Source organism: Pteropus vampyrus, unplaced genomic scaffold, assembly GCF_000151845.1.
Source record: "Pteropus vampyrus isolate Shadow unplaced genomic scaffold, Pvam_2.0 Scaffold146, whole genome shotgun sequence".
Taxonomy (NCBI): Eukaryota; Metazoa; Chordata; class Mammalia; order Chiroptera; family Pteropodidae; genus Pteropus; species Pteropus vampyrus.
Window position 1 is genome coordinate 4,691,385 of NW_011888927.1, and position 24,569 is coordinate 4,715,953.

Consider the following 24,569-nt stretch of genomic DNA (forward strand, 5'->3'; position numbering starts at 1 on the left):
GGCAGGGAGTCGGAGGAGGGCTTCGGCAGATCATAGAGGGTCTTGTACTCCGTTATAAGAACTTCAACTTTTATCCTGAGCAAAATAGGAAACCATTTGGAGAATTTTAAGGACACAGATGATATGATATGACTTTCATTTTAAAGATTGTTTTGAGTTTAAATTATAAGAGCAAAAGCAGAAGCAAGACAGCCAGGTCAGCGATGATGATGATGACTTTGACCAGAGTGATGGCAGTGGGTTAATTCGAAAACAATTTTATTCTTGCCCTCTAAGTGCTAATACTTTTTAAAAAAAAAATACTATTTGCTTCAAGAACTATACAAGTATGCCCATCAGCCTCTCCAGGGGCCTCTGTAGCAATTAATTTTATAAAAACCCAAGGCACATTATTTCTTAGATGAGAGTATTCTAGCAATGAAATGGAACCAGATGCCCTCAAACCTTGACTGCCACAAGATACCTGACCTGCCTTGAGTTACCATTTTCTGCCTGAATGATTCAAGTCTCCAGGGTTACCAACCCAGTGGATTTCATAAGCATTTCAAACTCTTGAAAAAATTAAATCAAGGAACAAGGCTATGCAAATGAAAGGCTCCAGCTGTCGAGAATTCCAGATGGACCCATTGTTTCATGCATTCTGTTGAGATCCCATATTCTTTCTCCTCATTGCCCTCAGTTCCAATCTAAAAAGTTCAAAGAAAGTAATCATGTTTTACAAATACTTGTTACCTAACAAGATTTTTAAAAAGAATTTTGTAAAATAAATTTAAAATGTTTTCTACCTCTAGTGAAGGCTTAAACTGGGTTATCTATTAAAAGCCAAAATATGACATCCTTTTTAAACCAGCATATTTGTTCTTTTGTGTGATTACTTACTCCTTTAGTTATTTCAGTAGTTATTTGTGGAATTACCTACTAAACACCTGGTTTAGGATGGGAATAGAAGGAAAAATAAGACAATTTTCGTCATGTACCATTAATGTGCGAAAGGTCTCCTTTCCTGACCAACTGAATCTATTCTAGAGTTTGAAGCTTTATCATATTTTTTTATATGCTCCAAGAACCATATAACTGCCTAAAGACAAAAATCATGCATTTAACCATAAAACAGAATTCCATATGATATGGGAGTTTTTTTAATAGGGTTAAGCTATAAAATGTGAAGGTAAATAAAAGTTCTTGTATAATCAAGGTCACCTTTATTATTCCCCTTATATTACCCATGAAGCCTAGTATACAGAGTTGTATGTCTTCAATTCTGTAGAGTATTCCATATACTAAATTCAAGAGTTTCAAGCTAGACTAGAGGAAAAAGCAAGAGGGATTCTATAGGAAAATCTGGACTTTCAACCTTTCTGTCTTTAAGAGAATTTTCAAGCACCTGGTAGAGAAGAAAATAAGCATTGGAATTCTGAAGCTTTTCTAATTAATTCAGGATTTACACTGTTTTATTTTTATATTAAGCTTCTTTAATTTTCACACACTAATGGATTTATTTCTTGTCTTGAGAATTAAAGGAGAAAATGCAGGAGTCTTTTAGAGGAGGAAAATTCTTATGTTGCATCTAACTTAAGTGCCCTCTTATGTGACTCTGCTTTGCTGAACAGTGCTGATACCTCCACGCAAGCTTCCTGAGGATTTTTCTCTTTCCCATGTGTCTTCTCTTTATTGAATCTAAATATGTTAGCCATCATACTTTGTAGATATACATGCAATTTTTAAGCTGCTGATTCTATTTTCCTAGGCTAAGTCATATCAACAGAAATTAAAGTGTTACTATCTTTGTCATAGTAGTAACTGGCACTGAAGGAAACAACATATGCAAATAGCACCCGGAACCTGCTATTATCCATGTGGAGTCACTTCCTTTGGTGTGAAATCAGGATTTCTGCACAAGCTGAATCAGTTATTCCCACTACAATTTAAAATGAGAGGAAGTGTTATGCAAAGTTAAATTTCAAATGAGCCACAGAATCAAGCCCAGGGTAAAGTGAGATAGACTGATTTACACCCTGATGTAGGTGCTCTTGTTACCACAGCCCTTCACAGAGGATAGGTGCACTGAGTTGGCTTAAAATCACCTATAACCTGAGTTGATAATGGCTGAAACTGGATGATGGGAATATGGCAATTCATAATACCATCCTATCTTCTTTGCATAAGTTTGAAATTTCCTATAATAAAAAGTTAAAGAAACATATACCATTCGGCTTTGCTGCACCCTTTCCATAGGAGCTCATGAAAAGGCCACAGCTCTGGCTCTGGGGTCTGACTGGTCTGCCTTTGATTCCCAGCTCCACCTCGTGAGGCTGTGTGATTGTGGAAGGGCTAGGTAATGTCTCTGTCCTTCTTCTTGTGGGTAAAATGAGGACAACAGTAGTACTGAAACCATGGGTTGCTGTGACAATGAAATAAGGTGCTACATGTCTAGTACTGCCTAACACAGAGCAAGTGTTCAATACAAGTTACCTGTTGCTTCAGAATTTAAATTAGACTAAAGGCTTACGATCCTATGTGGTTATGGTTTGCATAGCAAATACAGATCGGAAAAGTAGACATACAGGAATTTATTTTCCTGCCTCAAGGAAGGCACTGTGTGTGGTAAAAGAGCAATAGTCTAGAAGTTAGCCCAGATTAAATCTTCTTCCTTCATAGCTCTGCTCGAGTCACTTTGCCTCCATGTTAAGCCTTCTAGAGAAGGGGTTTAAGTTTCTGATTCAATATTTGTTATTCAACTCTCTGTGCCATTACACATAGAGACAAAAATATTTCATTTAAGGTCAATTCAATGGAAATACTGGGAAAAATTATAAGACATTCCCTAAAAGCATAGATTTTAGTGGTCACAGATTCTGAATTCAAATCTTGACTTCTTCATTAACTAACTAAATGATCTTGGACAAATCAATTAACACTGCTTGTTTTGGTGTTTTCAGCTATAAAAAGTATGTATTTAGAGATTAAATTGAGATGCTAGAGTGCTCAGCATAGTGCAATCAATAAATAGGTGCTATTTAAAAAATATATTCCTATCATTAATACTAATAAATGATAATAAGTCATTATATTCATTCATTTATTTATCAGATAATTGTTGAGTGCCTACTATGTACCAGACATGATTCTAGGATACAGCAGTGAACAACACACAGCAAGTGCTTTTAGTCATAGATAGAAAGCAAATCAATAGATATATATAAAACAGATAGCAAGTGGAAATAAGTGCTATGAACCCACGTGCACTAGCACATTCTAACAGGTATTTCCACCAAATGGGTATAAGAGATGTAAATAACCTCAAGAACATAGATAATTGTAAAGTCTAGTAAAATAATTATGAATCAATAAGTGTTGAGTATTTACTACCTGTTGTTTTGTTTTGTTTTTCTTTTTTAAATTGATATAGAATTGACATATAGCATTGTGTTAGTTTCAGGCGTGCAGCATGGTGATTCTATATTTGTACATGTTAAAAAACGATCACAATAAGTCTAGTGAACATCCATCACCATGCGTAATTATATTTTTTTCTTGTTATTACCTTTTTAATACCTTTGTTTTTAATATAATGTATTTAATTTTTTTTTAAGCCCTATGCAGAATCAGCAGAATAAAAGCAGAATCAGTGGCGTGGAGAGTGTCTTGGAGTGTGTTGAGGTGTAGGGTGTAGGGCTATTTTATAGAGGCTACTCTGGGAAGCCTCCAGATGTGGTGCTGTTTGAAACAGAGGTACCAGGAAAGCCATGTGGCTCTCTGCGAAAGAGCTTTCCATACAGAAGAAACAGAAAATACAGATGAAATGGCCTAGAGGAAGAAATACTTGTACTTAACCATAGTGGGGGATAGTGCGTCTGGAACAGAGGAAGTGAGGGGATATGTGCGTCCTGATCAGGGTAGAGGGGGGCCAAATCTTAAGGGCTTAAATGGTCATGGAAAGTTTGGGAATTTATTACCAATGAGGGAAGAAGCTATAGGCTGTTTTCATCAAGGGGTGATATGTCCAGCTTAGGTGTTAAAAGATTTCATCTGATGGCTGTGTCAATAATAGAATGCAGGGGGGCAAGGTTGGGAAGGAAAGCGTTTGCCATAATCCTAGAAAAAGAAGATAGTGATATAGTGAAAACTAGATAGTTTCTGCATACATTTTAAATAAAGAGTAGAGGTGATCATGACTTGGAAGTAGAGATAGATGATCATGGCCTTGAGAGCTGCAACTAGTCACACAGCACCTGTGTGTGAATTAAACAGGGATGTGGGTACATGTTTTCCTGCCAAATGCCTGAGAACCTGGTGATACCTCCGTGTGGCTAGCAAGAGGTGCCCCTTCCTCTCAGAAGACACATCCCTGTACCAGGGCATGGCAAGGTTGGTCAGAGAGAGTAGGGGTAGGGAAAGGCTATTTTTCAGCACCCACTTGCCCCAAGGTCCCAGAGCCGTTTTGCAGGACTACGACCCTGGGATTAAGAGGGAAGATAAAGATGACTCCAAAGTTTTGGGCCTAAAAAACTAGAAGAATACAATTTCCATTTACTGAGATGGGGAGAGTGGCAGATAGAGCAAGATTGAGGAGGAAAATTAAGAATATGGTTTGGGACATGTTAAGCTTAAAATGCATATTAGACATTGAAGTGGAAATATTAATAAGTAGTTGAATATGCAAGTCTAGAAGTAAAGAGAGAAGATGGAATTGAGATATAAATTTTGGATTCATCGGCATGTGCATTCATGTTTTATATATATGTATATATATATATATATATATATACACACATATATATACACATATATGTTTAATACATAATAACCGTAATCATTCACAAAAATCATGTAATGAGAAAGTTTTAAAACAACTCCTATCAGTACTTTTAATTTCTATGAGTCTTTTTCAATCTAATTTTTGTTATTGTTGTTAACATATACTCAGAGGAAGAAATTCACACAATTTTTAGAAAGATAAAGTGAAATAAATCCATATGCTCATAACTTTACCTCTCATTTCGAGAAGTAACCACCATTAACAGTTTCTCTTATAATCTTTCCTAGAAATACAGAAATGTACATACATAGATATGTGTATATATGGATGTATTTGCCTTTTATATAAATGAAGTCATATGCTATATGTACTGTTTGAAACGTAGGTGGGTTGTTTTTGTTTTGTTTTTTTGATAAATTTTGTCCACCAATCTATATTCCCACCAACAGAGCATAAGATTGCTTTTTTCAATGATACTGGACATGACCAATTTAATCATTGCCAATCTGGTAGTTAAAAAGTAATAACTTAAAAATTTACATTTTTAAAATGTTTATTGACCTTTTGTGTTATCTGCCTTTTCATGCTCTTTGCACATTTTTCTAGTTTTTAAAATGTTTTGTAAGAGCTCTTTGTATATTAAAAACATTAGTCTTTTGTCTGTGGTAAGCCTTTTTTCAAATAAATTGGGCCTTGAGTAATCACTGCAGTAGAAAAATAAAAAGTGCAGGAGACAAAAGAGGAGACTTTGCCTGCTAAAGACACGGGGGACCGGCTTTTTTTTCTATATCCTTCTTTACTCCCTTGCTCCTCCAATATCCTCCTCCCTGTATCCTTACAACTTTTTCTCTTTTTTATTTTAACATCCTTTGCCTTATGTGTACACATACAGTTTTTACTTTATAGATTTAATAAAAATAATCTTTCACTTTTAATTTTATTTTTTAGTAGTATGAAGCCTCTTAACCTTAACATAGCATAGAATCTCATAAGTCTGAACTTGGTGCTAGTACATAGAATATATTTCCATAATTGTTTCTATGTTTTCATTATAATCAGTAAAAGAAATAAAGGAGAGAGGAGAAAGCATTAGTGTACAAGATATTATGCAAAGCCTGTGTAATTTTATCTCTTTTCACCTTCCCTGGGAGGCACCTTTTATTGCTCTCATTTTATAGATGAGGAAACAAACTCTAAGTGAAATTAAGAAATTCACCCAGGGCCACATGGTTAGAAATTAAAATGTTGGACTGTAACAAGGTCTGTATGCCTCTGTTAAATTATGAAGTCCACGTGGTTTTAGTAACTTTTTCCTCCAGATTTAACAGAAAAGTCTTCTGAAAAAAAAATTCTGATTATGTTAATATGTTTAGGACTGAACTGACAGCTATAAGAATATGTTAATTCATTCAGCTACTAGTCCGTATTACATTAATAGATCAACAGATATGAATATAAGAATATATGAATACATTTAGTACCTTTGGGCATATTATTTGCCAAAAGAAAGAACACAAAGGAATTCATACAAAACCGTGAGTTCTGTGCGTTACAATTTTGATTTTCCAGTCTAACCCTTTGGTTTCCAGCGTTCCTATAGTTATCCCAAGCACCTTTCTGACATGTACTTACTTTGGAGTGGTCTCCATCTCTGACCTTGGATGCTTCGCTCCTTATGTAGATGGTTGTGGGATCTGAGGTGAGCAAGCAGTTGTGTCGTTGGTCTCTTCTTTGCAGGCCTACAATGGGCACCATCAAGCCTTGGAAGTCCTTCTGCAGTCACTGGTCGATCTGGACATCAGGGATGAGAAAGGCCGCACCGCTCTGGATCTAGCTGCCTTTAAGGGACACACGGAATGTGTGGAAGCACTTGTCAATCAGGGCGCATCCATCTTTGTGAAAGACAATGTAACCAAAAGAACTCCACTTCATGCCTCAGGTAGGTCTTGCCAGGAGTCTGGTTACCCTAGTTTTGTGGCCCACTTATAAGTTTGAGTAAAAGGATAGTAGCATCCTCTTTCATCCCAGTTTTTAAAATATTAATTTTTCTTTCTATATCGGATATGCCTGTGCTCTTCCAAAATGATTGGTTTACTATCCACTTGGAGATGATTGGTGTTCTCTGACCACCAAGAAGGTCTTTAAAGAAGGCAGCCTTTGGCTTTTTTTAAAGACTTAATTCTTTTTAGAGCAGTTTTAGGTTCACAGCAAAATTGAAAGGAAGGTACAGATATTTCCTATTTGTTTCCTGAGACACTCCCCACCCCCATGTATAGCCTTTCCCATTATCGACATCCTTCATGAGAGTGGTCCATTTATTATAATGGATGAACCTACGTAATTATCCAAAGTCCATAGTTTGGTGTAAGGTTCACTCTTGGTGTTGGACATCCTGTGAATTTGGACAAATATATAATGATGTGTCCATTGTTATAGTATACAGAGGACAATACTATAAATTGAGCTCTAAAAATCCTCCATTCTCCATCTGGTCTTTTTCGTAACTCAAAAGAGACTTCAGAACTTTGGCCAATAGCTATTACAAAACTTTCTGAAAAAAATAATGTGATCTTTGGATCAGTTACATAGAAAAAAAACCACGCAGCATTTTAAAACATAAAATTCATGATATTTTAGGGCTACTTCATAAAAGGAGTTGTCAGACAGCAATCTAATCAGTACAGCATTCTGCCAGCCTAAATGATGCTTCTTGGCTCTTGCTCTGATCCTTGATGCGTCAAGTGTAAAAACAGAAACTCTTAAAAAGTGCATACATATATATATATATATATATACATACACATGTGTATGTATATATAAAAGTAAGTAATTTGCCTTTTCTGGGATTTTTCTCTATAAAATAAAATTGTATCAAGACACTGCTAGATATAAATACAGATATAAAGGTAATGTGGAAGAGTCTCTTGCTCAGTTAAGGCATAAATTCCTTTAGAGTCAGGAATTCAATTATATTGTCCTTTGATCAGGCTAGTAAATCTAGTCTTATAATGAGAAATAACTGTCTTACACCATTAAATAATGAGTATATTGAGGACGCAAAGGAGTGAAGATAGTTTTTCAGAAGACTTAATGGTTCTTATTACTTGGGAAATTTTTCTCAGAATGTTAGACTTTGTAGAAGTATTTCCATCAACATCCCTGAATTTCCAAGCCACTGAAGAAAAACAATTTAGAGATTGAAAAAACAATTTGTTGCCTAATTACCTGGAAATGATTGTTCCTGGAAAAAAACTTTAGCCATGAGGTCAGCAATGATTGGTGTGGTTAAATTATAAGTTCTTATTTCCTATTACATTTCGTCTTTTTGGTATTATTATAAAGTTTGATATTCTAGATATTATTGGTATGATTATAAAGTTCAAATTTAGTTCTCCTTTTTAAAGATTGGTTGCCTATTATTAAGGCAAACATCCTGCTTTAGTTACTGTGTATTTCCTGACAATTACAAAGGGCCTCTTTTCATTGTGGAAAATCGCCCTCGTAAACAGGTGAACAATGAAGGATGATCACTGTCACTCATTTGCCACAGTGATATAGGCAGTGGTCCAATAGAGCCCCCTAGTGGTTAAGAAGACTCACTCCTTTTGGATTCCCCTCGTCATTCATTAAAAAACACAGGCTGTCATTTGACTGTTCTCCACAAAATGTCTGATATGTGGAAGCTTTAGCCTGAGCTTTGAGAATCTGCATATCCAGAATCTTTTCCATCTCATTTGAAAGGGCATTTTCTTTTTTTGTTTCAAATGCTTGGAATACTGTGAGAAGCAAGAGCCAGTACGGATGTTATAGGTTTGGGCACAGATAGTAGCAATGACAGTTGCGGTCTTTGAGCAATATGAAAAATGGCTGTGTCACCTATAGCCAAGGAAAGGCTGAGGGTCTGATACAAAGCCGGGCTTGGCAGGGCACACCTAAGGAGATGTTAGCATCTTTTTGTCAGAAGGCAATTAGGAAAATGTAGTGTGTAGGAAGCCAATGAGAATTCTAGTTTGGCTATATTTTTACCATAAGGGGGACTTAGATTTACCTGAGGGCTATTAGCTCAGTTTAAAACCCTGCAGTACACTTTCCCCCACCCCCGCTCCCCTCCACACACCACCACCACCACCAAAAAAAAAGCACCTCCGTAGAAATTGGTTTGCTCTTTAACACACTGAGTAAGCAATATTAACTTAGATGATTTTTCTCTTTTTCTGTTTAGCCAAAAATTAAACATCCTTGGAACTCTTATAAGTATGTAAAGTACATCAAATAGAAAGAGGCATCAAAAATATGCTGTACCTACCTCTACTGTTTGAACCCATCGCCTGTAGCATTCAGCTGTCAGTCCTCTGCTAATCATTTCCTTTTAAGCACACATGAAACTACTTACATATTTCACCAATGGTAACAGATTTAATGTAATACTTTAAAAAAAAAAAAAACAGCAACAACAAAAATCGCCTGTGCTCCAGTCCCCCAGATCTCCTTGAGATGTATAAGTGTGATGTTGCTGAGCATGAACTGAATACAATGGTCTACAAAATGTGGGCATTATTCCTGTCGTTAATTTGAGTGGTATCAATGAACGTGAACTAATTCTAATATATATTATCCCTGAAAAATGTCTCTTTGTTAAATTAGCATTCTCTCATGATTGGCAGGCAATAAAAAAGAACTGTTAAACACAGCTCTTAGAAGAGCCTTCATCATCCTAACATAGCTACATCTATTCCCTTCTCTGTCCACAACCATAATGAGGTAAATGCAGTATATTTTATGGTGTTCTCATTGTTCAGAGAGAAGTCACATTTGGAATTTTAATCACACTTGTTCTCATCCTACTCCCCGAGTGGAAAACCATGTCTATTGTAAGGCTGTGGGTTTCATTCAACAAGCCGGAGGAAAGTACGTTGTCCCCAGGGATTGATGTCCCAGCCCCTGAGGCACCACCACCCCTAAAAGAAGCATCTTGCCTGGTGAGCACAAGAGTGCATCCATGTTTTGGGTTCTTGCCAGGCAAGGCCAACATAGTGTTCTGGCCACATCTTCTGCCCATTGCCAGCCCAGGTCTGCTGGGTAAGTAGAAGTGAAGGCCGGGCAGCGCCTAGGAAGCAGTGAGTCAGAGCTGGCCAGGGAAGGGGAGGAGAGGAGACAGAGAGGACGGAGAGGTATGAGGCCACCCACTGGAGAACCCCCTCCGCCTCCCCCACCCTCCGCATGCTAGAGACACTGTCAGGTAGAGAAACAACTGGCTGTGGTTTGAGTAACTCCGGGACAGAGATGCAGCTGCAGGCAGTTTGTGAGTCCAGTCAATCCATCAATGAGCAGTGAGCTAATGGCTCTCGTGCACCTTTCTGAGGGCTTGCTTTAAGTCACCTCTAATCAATCAGAACTGTTGCTGGGATGTCTACCTAGGAGTCTGAAATGACCGAGGGATGAAGACAGGACCTGTTCTTACTCTTTCCCCCTCCTCTTCTCTCCTCTCCCCTACCCTCTCCCCTCTCTTCTGCTCTCCTCCCCTCTTTTTTCACTTCCTCTCCTTCCTGCTCTTCCTATCTTGCTCCCCTCCTCTCCCTCCTTTCCCTTATTCTGCCCCTTCTTCCTTCTTTTTTAAAAAGGGCTGGAGGCAGGCTGGATGCGGGATTGTATAGTACTGGGTGACTCTCTTAGAGGAACAACAAAAAAATATAACTGGAAAGTAGGGAGAGATTATCAGTTTCATTCAAGGAGATAAGAAAGAACATTGTATTTAAGGGAAAATAACCCTCATTATAGGAGCCAGAGAAACATTAGTTAAGGCTCTAAGGGCCCTGATAGGAAAAAGAAGGTAGATTAGTAAAATAAACATTGGAGCACACTGTGCCTAGGAAGACTGGCAACTTGGGCTTATCTGTCAGCAACGATCGAAAATCATTGATTTGAAGTCTAAATAAATTCCACTTTGGAAGGATATGTATAGTGTTTGTCTGTTAAAAGAATGTCCATTATTTTCTTTTTCAGTAATTAATGGTCACACACTGTGTTTGCAGCTATTACTAGAAATCGCAGACAACCCAGAAGTGGTTGATGTGAAAGATGCCAAAGGACAGTAAGTGTTCTCACACTTGGCCTGGGGTTGACATTTCAATCACAGCGGGTAATTGGTTGATTTGCTAAGCAGCTAGGAGAACTGACTGCTGAATTTTAGGTTGGGGGTATATATTTGGGTGAAATTTATGGATGAGGGCCCTAGAATAATGAGATAACTTTTTGCTAGAGCATATAGAGCCAAGTATACGTATATATGTATGTGCGTCTTGATAAAAAGGAGCCAACTTTTTATGTCTATAGCTATGTATCCTGGCTTTTAAAAAGTATTCCCTCCTATGTTCCTTCTTTCTATCCATGTTTACCCTTTTCTGAAGTTGCTACATTTCTATTTTTAAATTAATAATGGCAATGACCTTGAGAAGTTATCCTGATCATAAAATTCTTCATAATTTTATCCTTCTTTGGCTTTGTTTTTCCAAAGTATTTTCCATCTGTTAGCCCATTCCTATACCCAGTCTTCTCTTATAAATAGGACATGCAGAGCAAAAATGCACTAGTGACTCAACCCAGATGTATGAATTAGTGCTGAAGTCAGAACTAGACCCTCACCGCCTGGATTCCAGTGCTCTGTTCTTTCCTCTAGATGTGTCAGACTTTTCTTTAAGGCAGTGAAGCTTCGTTCAAATGAAATACTGAGCAGGAGCCAACATAGAACACTGTGAAAGCAGAGCCACTCTGATAGAAGCAGAAGGGTCTCCTACATAGACACACTCGCTGCTCAATTGATATTTAGTAAATGCTACATAGTTTTGAAAATGATAAGATTAAAATGAACATTTTGAGAAGGAACCTTTCCCTGCTCTGCTTGTATTAGTCATTGCACTGACACTTTTCCACGTGGCCGTTAAAGACCAGAGACAGTAGCTTGTTCCAAGTAGCATACAGCAAATTAGGGACATTCAGAAAATATTAAGTAACTATGAAGAATAGAGATTGAGAGAGGGAGGGAGGGAAAGAGGGAAAGAGAAAGAGAGAAAGAGAAGGAGTCCAAGTGACAGAGAGACAAAGAGAGGGAGGTCCTCCTACTGGAAGGGATGAGTATGATTTTTTAATCTTCTTTTTAAAAGCCTAATTTATCTCTCTTCCTAGAACCCCACTGATGCTTGCAGTAGCATATGGACACATTGATGCTGTTTCATTGTTACTTGAAAAGGAAGCAAATGTAGATGCTGTTGACATCATGGGATGCACAGCTTTGCACAGAGGGGTATGTACATCTTCCTCAGCTTTAGTCAAGCAACTCTGTAGTGAGAATGTTTCCTTTTTCCTTCCCCACAATTTTTAGTAAAAAGATGGTTTCCTAAGATGAACAATTAACCTCAGTAAGTCAAAAAGAAATTGCAAAAGCTTTTGTAAAGATAAAATAATGGCAGGTACTATAAGGTCCTGCTCTTGAGACTTCACATCAGATTATATAAGAGATACATGAGTACTTACTGTTGGTAGAATTGGTTCTGCTTTCTGATTGCTAAATACTTGCACATCATAGAAAATTTGCAAAATATAAAGCACAGAGAAAAAAAAATCACAATCACCAGTAATTCTGTCTCCTGGAGATAACCATTTTTTTGGTTCATATAACCAGTCTTTTTCTTTTTTCCCGTATATGGATTTATTTTAAAATTTTAAAAAAGGGGATACTGACGATGCCATTTGGACCTCCTTTTTTTTTTTTCTTTTAGAATATCAAGAACCTTTTCCCATGTTGCTATTGTTCTGCCCCATCATATTTAATGGTCCGTTGTGTCCAAGTGTCATAATTTTTTCCAAGGATTACTTAGTTTTGAGTAGTCATGCTCTTTCTTATTACTCTTTTTTTTAAATAAATGTTGGCCCATTCTCCGCTTGAAATATATATCCTGTGACAATTCCCGACCTGAACTACATATCATGTGGACAGTTCTTTGTACGCATCTGCTGAACTGCTTTTTAAAGCATGTTGAAGAAACTAAACATACAGAGGCAGAAATCATAAAAGTTCTATTTGGGGATGGTGCCGAACACCATGGTCAATGAAAAGAAGAGGAACTCTAAGTGGTCAATGTCATAACATAATTCTTATTTCTTGGGTACTTCCTGTGGGCCACACAATAGGCTGGGGCCTTTACATTTCTTATTAGTCCTCACAACAACCTGAGAACTCATTATTACTGTTCCCATTTACAGATGAATAAAATGAGGCACAGAGAAGCGAATCGACTTGTTCAGATTTTACGAGGGGAAGCTAGGATTTAACACACATCTTTCTGATTCTAAAGCTGATGTTTTCCGCTATATATATCATACCTTTCATGGTTATGTATGGAGAGTCTAGAAATGTTTCCAAAATGCTGATGCTCACACAGACTTTCCTGAAATGAATCTAGCTGGGTTGTCCTGCCTCTCTCCTCTAAAGTAGGGCAGAGTTTGCTTCCCTTAAGGCCCAGGCATTTATGTACACTTTCTCTGAGCTCAGCCTTACTTAGCCAACTGCTTCACTTCCTGAGTCTTCTGCCCTTCTGAAATTTGTTTTGTGTTTTTAATTGCAATGCTTCAGATTATGACGGGACATGAGGAATGTGTGCAAATGCTGCTGGAACAAGAGGTGTCAATTCTCTGTAAAGATTCCAGAGGAAGGACACCGTTGCATTACGCAGCTGCTCGTGGCCATGCCACGTGGCTGAGTGAACTGCTCCAGGTGGCACTTTCTGAGGAGGACTGCTCTTTCAAAGACAACCAGGGCTACACGCCACTGCACTGGGCTTGTTATAATGGTGAGTTGATTGTCATTTGACCAGTCTCAGTAGGCTTCATACCCCAGCACCACTGTGATCTTAACATAGATGAGAACAGAGCATAATGCTGTAAACTATGGTTTACAACCTTTCTGCATCCAACATACTGTTTTATTTTATCATTATTAGTACTTCTCCCTCCATGGCCACCATGATGCCTTGATGGAGTAACAATTCACTTTCCCCTTTTTGTTAATCAGTAACATATCACTCCTAATCAGAACTTGATGAACTGAAATATCCAGTTTTAATCAGAGTTTCTGATCTATATGAGATAACCAGGGACCCTATAAGAAATTAAAGTCATATATCTAAAAACAAAAACTATATAATATAATTACCTGTCACAGTTGACTACTGTTCAGACTGCTAGATGAATGATTTGTCTTTTGGCATTTCTTTTTTGTATCTCATTATCCCCCACCCTGCAATTAATTTTGTTGCACTTATTATTTGGAAAATTTTAAAAGTTTTATTTCACTTATTTGAGTGAAAAAGAAATGCATGCTAACTGTAACATTTTGAAAATACTGATGTGTCTAAAGTAAAATTAAGTCTGTTTCTAAACTCACTTTTTGATATAACTTGGTGTGTACCTTTCATAATTTTTCCTTTAAGAATATAAATAAATACCAATGTATGCACATCTGTTTTTTTTTTAACTAGAATCATAAAACAACTATTATTTTATAACTTTATTTTTTGTTATGTTTGCTTAACATATTGTCCGATGGTGGGGCAAAGGTGTAATGCCCACTGTAACAAGAAAGTATCTTCAGACAGGAGAACGATGCAGGCAACTCCAAAGAATATAACAGAATTTATTATAGGATAATTTGTTTACAGGAATATAAGGTCTAATCTGCCCTTTGCACGGATTATTCTCTGCTAACAGGCCCCTGTTACAGTACATTTTTTTATAGTATAAATCAAGTAGTAATGATTGACAAGACAAAGAAACAAAGAATGTAGTACGCACCAGGGACCATACCTCCTGGTGTCTTGTGATGGATGATTGTTTATGATCGATACTATCACCAGTTTAATATTTATCACGGTTGTCATTATTATTCTGGCCATAACTAACAAAAATATTTATGGCTACATTTTATGGAACACAGATACTCATCAACTAGAAGGCTTTGATATGCTTGCTAAGGACAGTGAGGTTGGTCAAAGGTCATAGCATGAAAGAAATCCAGGACACAGAGATGCAGTTAGTTTTGTTCACATCCACATCTATACACATTCTATAGCAGCTATTCTTACATGTCAATATGTATCAGTATTGATTGATCTTCTTAATAGTTGTATATTATTTCATAGCAGATTAAGATAGATGTGTATGTATACCAGAATTTATGATTCAGTCAACCAGATCCCTATTGATGAACATTCAGATCGTTTTCAGGTTTTTTCTTATTACAAAGCTACAGTGTGTTTGTTCATACTATAGTACCTTATATTCTATCAGATAGGTTTACAGAAGAGAAATTATTGATAAGAGGGAATGTATTTTTTTTAATTTTAATAAATTATACCATATTACTTTGCAAAAAGGATATTATAATGTATTACTCCACCAAATATGTATTAAACTTATTATTTTCACAAGCCTTTGCCCAGCCCAGGATGATATTATTTATTTTTGTCAATTTGAAGGCAAAAAAATGTTACCTCATTATTTTAATTTGTGTTTCCTTGTCTAATAGTGTATTTATTTAGTTATTTGCATTTCCTCTTCTGGAAATTACCTTTTCCATCGATTGCTCATTTTTTTCTATCGAGTTAGCTTTTCTCATATGTTTGCTGAAGCACCTTGTCTTAGAAATAAGAAACCTATGTGTTATGTGTTTTGCAACTGTTTTCTCTCGGTCTACCATTTGTCTTTGTTCCTTGTTTATGATGTCTTTTTCCATGTACAAATTTTGAACTTTTATGTAGTCAAATCTGTCATATTTTTATTTTGTGGGATCTAGGTTCCAGTCTTGCTTAAGGCCTCCCACTCCCCTCCCAAGCTTATATGGATATTTTATTTTCCCATTTATATTCTACTCTGCTTCTATAATTTTATTTTTCCATTTTCAATTCTTGTATTAAAATTTTCACTTAGAAACTATGATTATCAGGTCATAAAGATTTTGGGGGTACTCTAAGACCTTTTATTCTGTTTTTATTACAGTCCTCTTTTCATTGGCTCTAACCTCAGTAAGAGCCAAATTTTCTACTTGGTCAGCTTGGTTTTGTTCCCTCTTTGTCACTGGAGAATTGTTATTTTTTTTAAACTCCCAACCCCTCATCTGAGTCAAACTGTGAGATATCACTGAGAAACTAACAGGAAGGGGAAGATGCAGAAAGAATGTTGATTAAAATGGCAGGTGGCAAACCCACCAGACCACATCCTCTCTTCTGGAGTGGGGTGGAGGTGGGAGGATGGGAGATTTCTCTGTTCTTAGGCCTCTCCGGGTGCAAGCAGGAGAGGAGGAGCAATCCTCTACTAAGCAATTTCAGGGCAATCTTCTTCCAAGTCCGAGGCTCAAGCTCCCGTCTTCCTAGAATCCCCTTCACTGAGCATGAAAGTCATTCAAGGATTCTCAGTCCTACCTACACAGGCCCTTAGATTAGGATTCTTATAGTCTTCAAGGACTGATTTGTATAGATGCTTCTCTAAGCCGAGTCCTTTGGGGAGACTGAAACTAATAGAGAGGGTTGAAGTATCTGGGACTGTTAGAATGAGGGTTGGATATAGTTGGAAAGCTAAACAGAATAATGGCATAAAATTAGGAGGTTTTTGTATTCATTACTTCATATGTTTCTTCTCTTAAAAGCAGTTTCACTTTTTCTCCTTTTAGGTGAAAGAAAGGTTTGATTTGTGTTTTTAAAATTGTCCAATCTACATCATTCTAAGGTAGATTATAAGAGAACTCTAACTAATTTAGGCCTGAATTCAGCCAAGAAGAGGTTCCAGGCCAACAACCTCTATTCTAAAGCCAAAGAAATTTCCTTCATGCCTTAACAGTTATCCATCGCTTTACAAACCACGTTCGAGTCCTTAACCAGTAAAGTTCTCATCATTCTGTGACATCAATAGGACAAGTATTTCTAGTTTGATTTTTTTTATATATGGAAAATTGAGGATCACAGATCCCAAGTGAGTTGCCTTAGATCACATAACGAGGAAGCTAACAAACCTGGGGCCCTACTTTACTTAAATTCAGTTGATTTGGAAACTACTTATCATTTTCTCGAAAATAATTCCTCACATTCATTCATCTACTTATTTTAAAAAATACTTATTGAGTACATTTCATTTTCCAGGAACTGGTTTTGGTGCCATTTAAAATACTTATATCGTATTTTATAGTCAAAGCCTTTTTACCTGCATTAGCTCAGGTATTATTTTCTATCAATCACATCTTTCCTTTTCACTAGAGTGCATAATTTTAAGTGAACCTATTCGTGTGGGTAAAAGAGAAGTTTCCTGTGAATATGGGCAAACTGACATACACCTAATGTTAGGTGTCTATTGAGAGCTGAGAGTAATGTAGAATCTATTCTGCTTGCAAATGAGGTCACTTCTCTCTCTCTTTCTCTCCACCAAACCATATGGCCTTCATTGTTTTATTTGTTTATTATGTCTCAAAACACCTGTGAGCATGGTTAATAACGTTATGACATGTCATGAATTTTATTCCATAGAGAATGAATATTCAGCCAATTCAGGAAAATTCAAAAGCCAGAATTTAATGCTTAATGACAAAAATTGGTTGTGCTGAATAAAATTTCTTTCTTGGACACTTTCTAAATAATTTCGATTCTTTGCAGGTAATGAAAACTGTATAGAGGTACTTTTGGAGCAAAAATGTTTTCGCAAATTTATCGGTAATCCCTTTACTCCGCTGCACTGTGCAATGTAAGTAGAAATACTGGAAGTTAATGGTGTTGCTTTAATTCTTTTAACTACACATAGGAAAATTGCCTTTTAGAGAAGGAAGAAGCTTTTACGTTACAGATAAGACCAGCATATTCCATTTTTCTCCTAAAGGCAAATAGATCTGATAGCAGAGTATGGTCCCTAATTTTAATGATTTTCCAGGAGCTTTTTGTGGAGTACCACAGTTCCAAGGGGGCTCACATACCACCTTAGGGAGACTACATCAAGAGGTACACTGAGAGGCACATTACATGCCATGTGAAGAGCTCTTCAGATGTACTTCACATTTGTGTGCCAAATTCTAAAAATAAGTTGGGGCTAGGAACAATATGCCTATGAATGATTAGAAAGACATTTTATACCAGGAAGAATTTTCATGCACTGTAATTCTCCATTCTTCATATGCTGGCTTTTTCTTTTTTCTTTTTCTTTTTGGTAAATGTAACTTTTGCTCTAATATCATAGTGTGAACCATTGTTCAGACTCCAGATCACCTGGAACTGGTGTTTGGTTGGACAACCATGGTCAGCCTGGGGGCCTAAGACTTGGGAGTGCTTTGTCTTTGTCTTGTCTCTGGGCTTCATGTGACGATGGCTCATTTGATTGGAAAGATATTAGAGGCATAAAATTAATCAATAAATAAAGGGTAAGAGATAAAGAATAGAAGTGATTTTAAATCTGAAAGAACCATATCTTTTTCACTTTGGTATCCCTAAAACACCTAAGATGATGCTTTGTATAAATGGTATACGGTAAACTCCTTCCTGGATATAAGGGTTCTGAAGAAATGCTAGAGGTTACAAAGTATGTGCCATTAGAACTGCTGAAATGTTTAAAGACAATTTAGGAGATACACACAAACTTTATTTAACACTTCATGAAGCAGGCAGTCTTCATTCTCAAGAGTTCAGAGAACTGCAAAGTGGGACAGAAGGTAGGAAGCTTTTAGAGGACAAAAAAGAGAGAACAAGGAAGAGAAAGAAAAAGAATATCTAATTGGCTGGGGTTACATATCTGGGCCTGTTGAGTTATCATAGGAATGAGAGAATCACCCATGTAACTTGATAATCATGGATTGGTTACCTAGAAGGTCTGACTTCTGGGCAAATGAAACATTTACAAGAATATGAAACCTAAAAGTTAAATTTCATTTTGGTAATGTGGATTCCCAGGATCAGGGGCACCTGGCCTACCAAGAAATGCTAATGTGAGATTAATTTGACAGGCGCCCCACCACTTTTTTGGTCAACCACTGGCCAAGCACGAGGTTTGATCAAAGATAGTATTGCAAGTTATTCTCAGTTATCATTTTCTCCTTAGTACTTGGTATATATTCTAAGAGATGATGTCAACTTCATCATTCCAGTTGGAAGGAGACCATTTGTTAGCTGGCCGATGGTTGTGTACACACATCTAAAACCCTTGAGAGAATACACAACAGACCAGAGAGATAATTATTATTATTAATAGTAAAAGTATTCCTAAGGTTTTCAGAATGCTCCTAAGCCAGCTAGAATCAAATAAGTCAAGAAATGATCCTAAAAAGGAGATACTTTTTTAAACCAGTTGCCCTGTTTATGTGTTTTATGTAACGGTGTCTCTAATCTCCCAGAAGTGTTTATCCCATGAGCTTGTTTAAGAGAAACTGGGCATTAGAAATCAGGGAGAAGTTTGTGACAGGCAGAACTACAGGATCATCAGCAATGTAGCAAATCTAACAGTTCATTGAGGTTGAATTACCCCCCTTTGCAATGACCTGAGATATGTGAACAATGGCAGTATCTTTTGAGGCCAGAGCAAGTCAAAAGAAAGACAAAAGAATCATAAAGAACTTCATGGCATAAAAATTAGAAAAAGAATGGTCAAAGAGGGAAGGAGAAATAGAAAAAATGTTCTTTATCTGACTTTTTGGGAGGAAGCAGTCTACCGTATATTTGAAAGTTGCTAAGAGAATAAATCTTAAAAGTTCTCATCACAAGAAAAAAAAAATTTGTAACTACGTGTGGTGAAGGATGTTAACTAGACTTATATGGTGATAATTTCACAATATATACAAATATCAAATCATGTATACCTGAAACTAATATAATGTTATATGTCAATTATATCTCAATAAGAAAAAAAAATAACTAAGTTAAAAAAAATTAAGACAGCAAGCAATAGCTCTCCCTGGGAGAGAAAAGGATCGATAAACAATGGGTATCCCAGAACTAAATTCACAAGATTCTGTATTTGGAAAGGAAGGGACAACCTGAAATTTTACCTTCCTCTCTTGATTGGGCACTACTGAGATCAGAGAAAGCTGACTCTGGTAAGAATTTTCACATTTTGCGAGCTTCTGCCAGTTCTCCCAGGATCCTGTCTGTAGGCTCTGGAGTAAGTCAGGTTTAGAATACAGCCCCGGTATCTACCAGAATTTGGCAAATTTTTCTCATTGATTTAATTTTAGTTTTCTCATAGCGGATTAAGGGCATAACTGGTAGCAACTTCCTGGAGAATCTCTCAAAGTCTCATCAACCCCGGGAGGGGCCTATATAGGGCCCTTGCGTTTAAGGCAGATATGGGGGGATTCTACTTGGTTTGAAAGATTTGCACAAAACCTTCAAAGACAATCTTAGATTTTGGTGTGCTGTTGGTCAAAACAGTACAAATTTCTTGTCTTAATTTATTTCTCGAAGTCCCTGTTAATAGTCCATTAGTGGCCACCACTCACTGTGGAGTCCCAACGTAACTGTCCAGGAACCTTTTCAGGATCCCGGGACCTTTCTGGGAACTATAATAAACATCTTTCCTTACAAAAAATTTTCGGATAATATATGTTTGGATCTGAGAGCTGCACACAAGGGAGTGGAGCTCAAATCTGAGAGTGGCTTACTTACAGCCCTTGGTGAACACAGAGTCCGGTGGGTGCCTTGCCTTTGCTTCTGGTCCCACAGACTTTTAGCTGTCAGCTTTAGATCCTATCTTCATTGCCAAAACTGTTTAAAGGATAAAAGGAGACAGTTGGGGTGATATAAATACGTTTTAATACTTTCTGAATCGGGCAATTCTTCAAAATCTTGAGAGTGGAGACTGCCTGTTTCATTAATATTAAATAAAGTTTGTGTCACCTAAATTGTCCTCTTTAAACATTTTAACAGAACTTAGACCACAGATGCTTGCATAAGATTTTTTTTAAATACATAAGATTGTTAAATATACCCTGTATAGGGAGATGGAGTAGAAGGAGTTATATAGATTTTTAAGTAGTGAGATTTTTAAATTTAAAATTTGTTTTCATTTTAGAATAAATGATCATGAGAATTGTGCATCATTGCTACTTGGGGCCATAGATTCCAGTATCGTCAATTGTAGAGATGACAAAGGCAGGTAAGTGATCCTAAGATGGCATGCCTCTTTTCTTGATGAATCTTAGTCTCTGTTTTGTGTTTGCAAAGTAGGTAAAGATCCATTTTTTTTCATTGCAAAGATAAAATATGAGCATTTTTTAAAATTAAATATTATAAGGGTATATAATTTAAAAAATTTTCCTCTTAGCCCGGAAGCCCTAGCCTCTTCCATTGAGGAAGCCACTTTAAACCGTCGTTTACAAATTTTTATATTCTCCCAAATATTTCCTTCTGATAGCTACAAACAAATAGGAAAATATATATGCTTACATTCCTTTTATGCAAATGGAAGCATTCTATAGCAATGCTCTGCATTTAGCATATCTTAGAGATCTTTCCATAGTAGAACATAAAGATTTACCATACTCTTTCTAAATAGGTATATTTTAATTCAATCAGCCTACTGTCTTTTAAAGAGCATGTAGGTTGTTTCCAATATTTTGCTATTTCAAAGAACGGGGCAGTGAACAGTCTAGTATATGTGTTTGTTCACATACCCACACGTATCTAGGAGATAAAGTCCCAGAAGTAGAATTACTTGGTTAAAAGGTCAATAGTTTTGCTGAAATTATAATGCCAAATTGTCCTCTCAAAGAAATCAACTATTCACATTAGGTGATATGGGGTTAAAAAATTTTTTTTTAATAGTTAGTTATCTACAAATTTAAGGCTTAATTTTGAAAGTATCTTTATCGAAGATGAGAGAGAAGTCCCTGGAACTCAAAATTAAAAGGGTCATTAAAGATGCCAATTTCATTATCAGGCTACCATCTCTACCCACCACATAGGTGACACTTCAGTGCCCACCTTGAATGGCCTTTAAAGGGGGCCTGATCATTATCTCTACAAACTGAGAAGTTTTAAATCCCTAAGACAATACCAGGCACATGTTTCTCAGGCATTTACAGAAAAAGGGTATATTAAGTTTAATGGAAACTAAAATCATACTTGTTTTAAATTGTTAGGACACCGCTTCATGCAGCAGCATTTGCTGATCACGTGGAGTGTTTGCAGCTTCTTCTGAGACACAGTGCTCAAGTGAACGCAGCAGACAATTCGGGGAAAACAGCGCTGATGATGGCTGCTGAGAACGGGCAGGCGGGAGCTGTGGGTATGTGCTTGACGTGTGGACTGCACATTTATGCTTATCCAAAACTAAAATAATGCACAATCGAGAAATCAGTTATTCTCTTGGTATACACATCTAAAAAATACCAACATTTTATTTAAGCCACCTGACTCTACTTGCTAATAATCTATAGTCCCCTGTTACTTGATTATTGGTGGACCCTATCAAAGTGAGCCAACCTTTCAGAAGTGAAATCTCTTGACATTTAGAAACCAAATGTAGCAACAGAATCATTTTACCTAGAAATAACAAAATTGTAAATATAATTAAAAATTAATGCCTACAGACTTTGGATTTGGATAAAACAAATATGACAGTAAATTGCTCCTTTTTTCATTAAAAACATTAAATATGATTATGTGGGCTGTAGTAACTTAAATGTTATTGTTTCTGTAGTAACTTCTTTAAAATGTAGTCTAAGTAACTCTCTCTTGGCTTTTCCTGTAGATATTTTGGTGAACAGTGCCCAGGCTGATCTGACTGTAAAGGATAAGGACTTGAACACACCCTTACATTTGGCTTGTAGTAAAGTATGTAAATGAATTTGAAACACTGCTATTTCATGTTATAATAATAACTATACCACTTAAATGCTATCCATTCCAGAAGTGGATATCATGGCGCTTACTGAAGATGTGTATTTTCCCGGGACGTTTTCAACTCTAAGCTGAATCGAAGGGGGAGAAGCAAAGAGCAGACCCACACTTGATGAGGATGTGCTTTTCATGGCGTTTGCCACTAGCATTCTTGCTGCAGTCTGTCTTCGTGCTGCCACTATATCTGTCTCCATGGTTGTGGTACCACATTTTAGTTTTAAACACAAGTTAAGACCTTATATATATATGGCTTCTAAAATAAAAGCAGTTCCACTTTGTTTTTATTTTGTTCCATTTGAAGGCATTGTAATAACACAGCCAAAAAAATACTCTCCTTGAGGCAAGTAAATACGTTGATGTGTATTTCTACCCTCTTCTTTTTTTCTGGTGTATAGTTCGATGCAAAGAATGCATTTTTTTTTTAATAGCATTGTATTCACATGTAGTTCAAGGTCCCTGCTTTCCTAAAAGATAAATGATATTTATAAATATACAATTTTTCTGAAGTGGGATCATTACTGTTTTATTACCTGCTTTTGTTACCGAATCATATATTTTGAATATCTTTCCTTTAGACATGTTATAGTGGTTTAGAATATGTGTGGTATTCTACCTTAGAAATATGCCATTCTTTATTTGGTCAATCACTATTGTTAGAATTTGCTTGTTTTCAAATATAAGCTACTATAAAAAATAGTAATTGTGGGGAAACCTTTTTTTAAGAATCTTTACTCATTCCTTTAAAATAAATTCCTAAATATGAATTGTTGAGTCTGAGGCTGTAAACATTTTAAAGACAAAATCTCCCAGTAATAAAGTCACAACTGTTTACACTCCATCAATAGTGCATCAAAATGAAACCTCCATGGACATTTCTAAAATTATATTTGAGAGTCTGCCTTATAAGGCATTATAGTATGATGCGACTTGACACCAGCGATGGTGGTTCATTTCAATATATAGTGTTAAAGGTGTTATCTATAGCCAGTGGCACCAGAAGTCTTCCTTTCATCGATTGCATTTTCTCACTTCATGTTCTGGGAAGCCCATCAAAACCACAAAAAATGCTTCGTTTCATAAAGTTCATTTCAATGTATAGTTTCATGAATATAAGTGCAATGCTATTCAAGCTTTATCATGCCATTGAATCACTTGGGGATCTTGTTAACATGCAGATTCTGATTTAGTAGGTCTGGAAGGGGCCTGAGATTCAACATTCCTAACTCCCAGGTGATGCTGATGCTGCCCATCTATGGGCCTCACTGAGTAACAAGGGATTTTAGGGCATAAACCTGAAATCGTGAGAGGGTCTCTGACATCAGTTGGTTTTTCAAAATTGTCAACCATCTTTTGTCATAAGATGCAGAGATAATTTCCCCTGGTTAAGGAAGAAATGAATGAGCTTTCTTGAAAAAGAGTCCTTGTATAATATAAGGCAATAAATGATGAGTGATAGAGATAATAGGTGTAATGGGAATTCCAAGGATAGATAGGTCACTGAAGTGGTAATTGAAGGCTTGAGGAAGAAGATAGGACTTGACTTGCATTTAAAAAGTAATATTGAAGGATAGTTCTAATTCTACTCTCTGTTTACCACCTCTGGTATCTGTTTCAGCTCTCTGGACATTAATTCTAAAAGTTATCCTAGAAATATTAATATTTTAAATTAGATTTATATTAACCAAGTCCTAATAAATCTTATTCAGAACCTTGGAGGATCTAGGACCGTTTAACTATTTGCTTTTTAGAAGAAAAAATGATTGCTCAGACAATAGCCTTATAAAATGTATTTAGGAGGAGGACATTTATTTTAAATTTAAAGCATAATAAAGTGATTTTTCCAGAACTTTTTAGTGTCCCTGTCCTACGTTTATCTTTTTTTTTTTTTTTTTTTT

General features: G+C 36.5%; 1 protein-coding gene across 2 annotated transcripts in view; it reads left to right on the forward strand.

Moving 5' to 3' along the window:
• ANKRD44 (ankyrin repeat domain 44) overlaps window positions 1–24,569 on the forward strand; it is a 183,062-nt gene that overhangs the window by 150,195 nt on the left and 8,298 nt on the right. For both annotated transcript variants that reach the window (XM_023535992.1, XM_011369231.2), the window contains exons 17-24: window positions 6,497–6,698; window positions 10,763–10,850; window positions 11,942–12,059; window positions 13,389–13,605; window positions 17,452–17,539; window positions 20,846–20,929; window positions 21,915–22,060; window positions 22,526–22,608. In XM_023535992.1, the coding sequence (XP_023391760.1) occupies window positions 6,497–6,698; window positions 10,763–10,850; window positions 11,942–12,059; window positions 13,389–13,605; window positions 17,452–17,539; window positions 20,846–20,929; window positions 21,915–22,060; window positions 22,526–22,608 (1,026 nt within the window). The remainder of the gene's footprint in view (window positions 1–6,496; window positions 6,699–10,762; window positions 10,851–11,941; window positions 12,060–13,388; window positions 13,606–17,451; window positions 17,540–20,845; window positions 20,930–21,914; window positions 22,061–22,525; window positions 22,609–24,569) is intronic.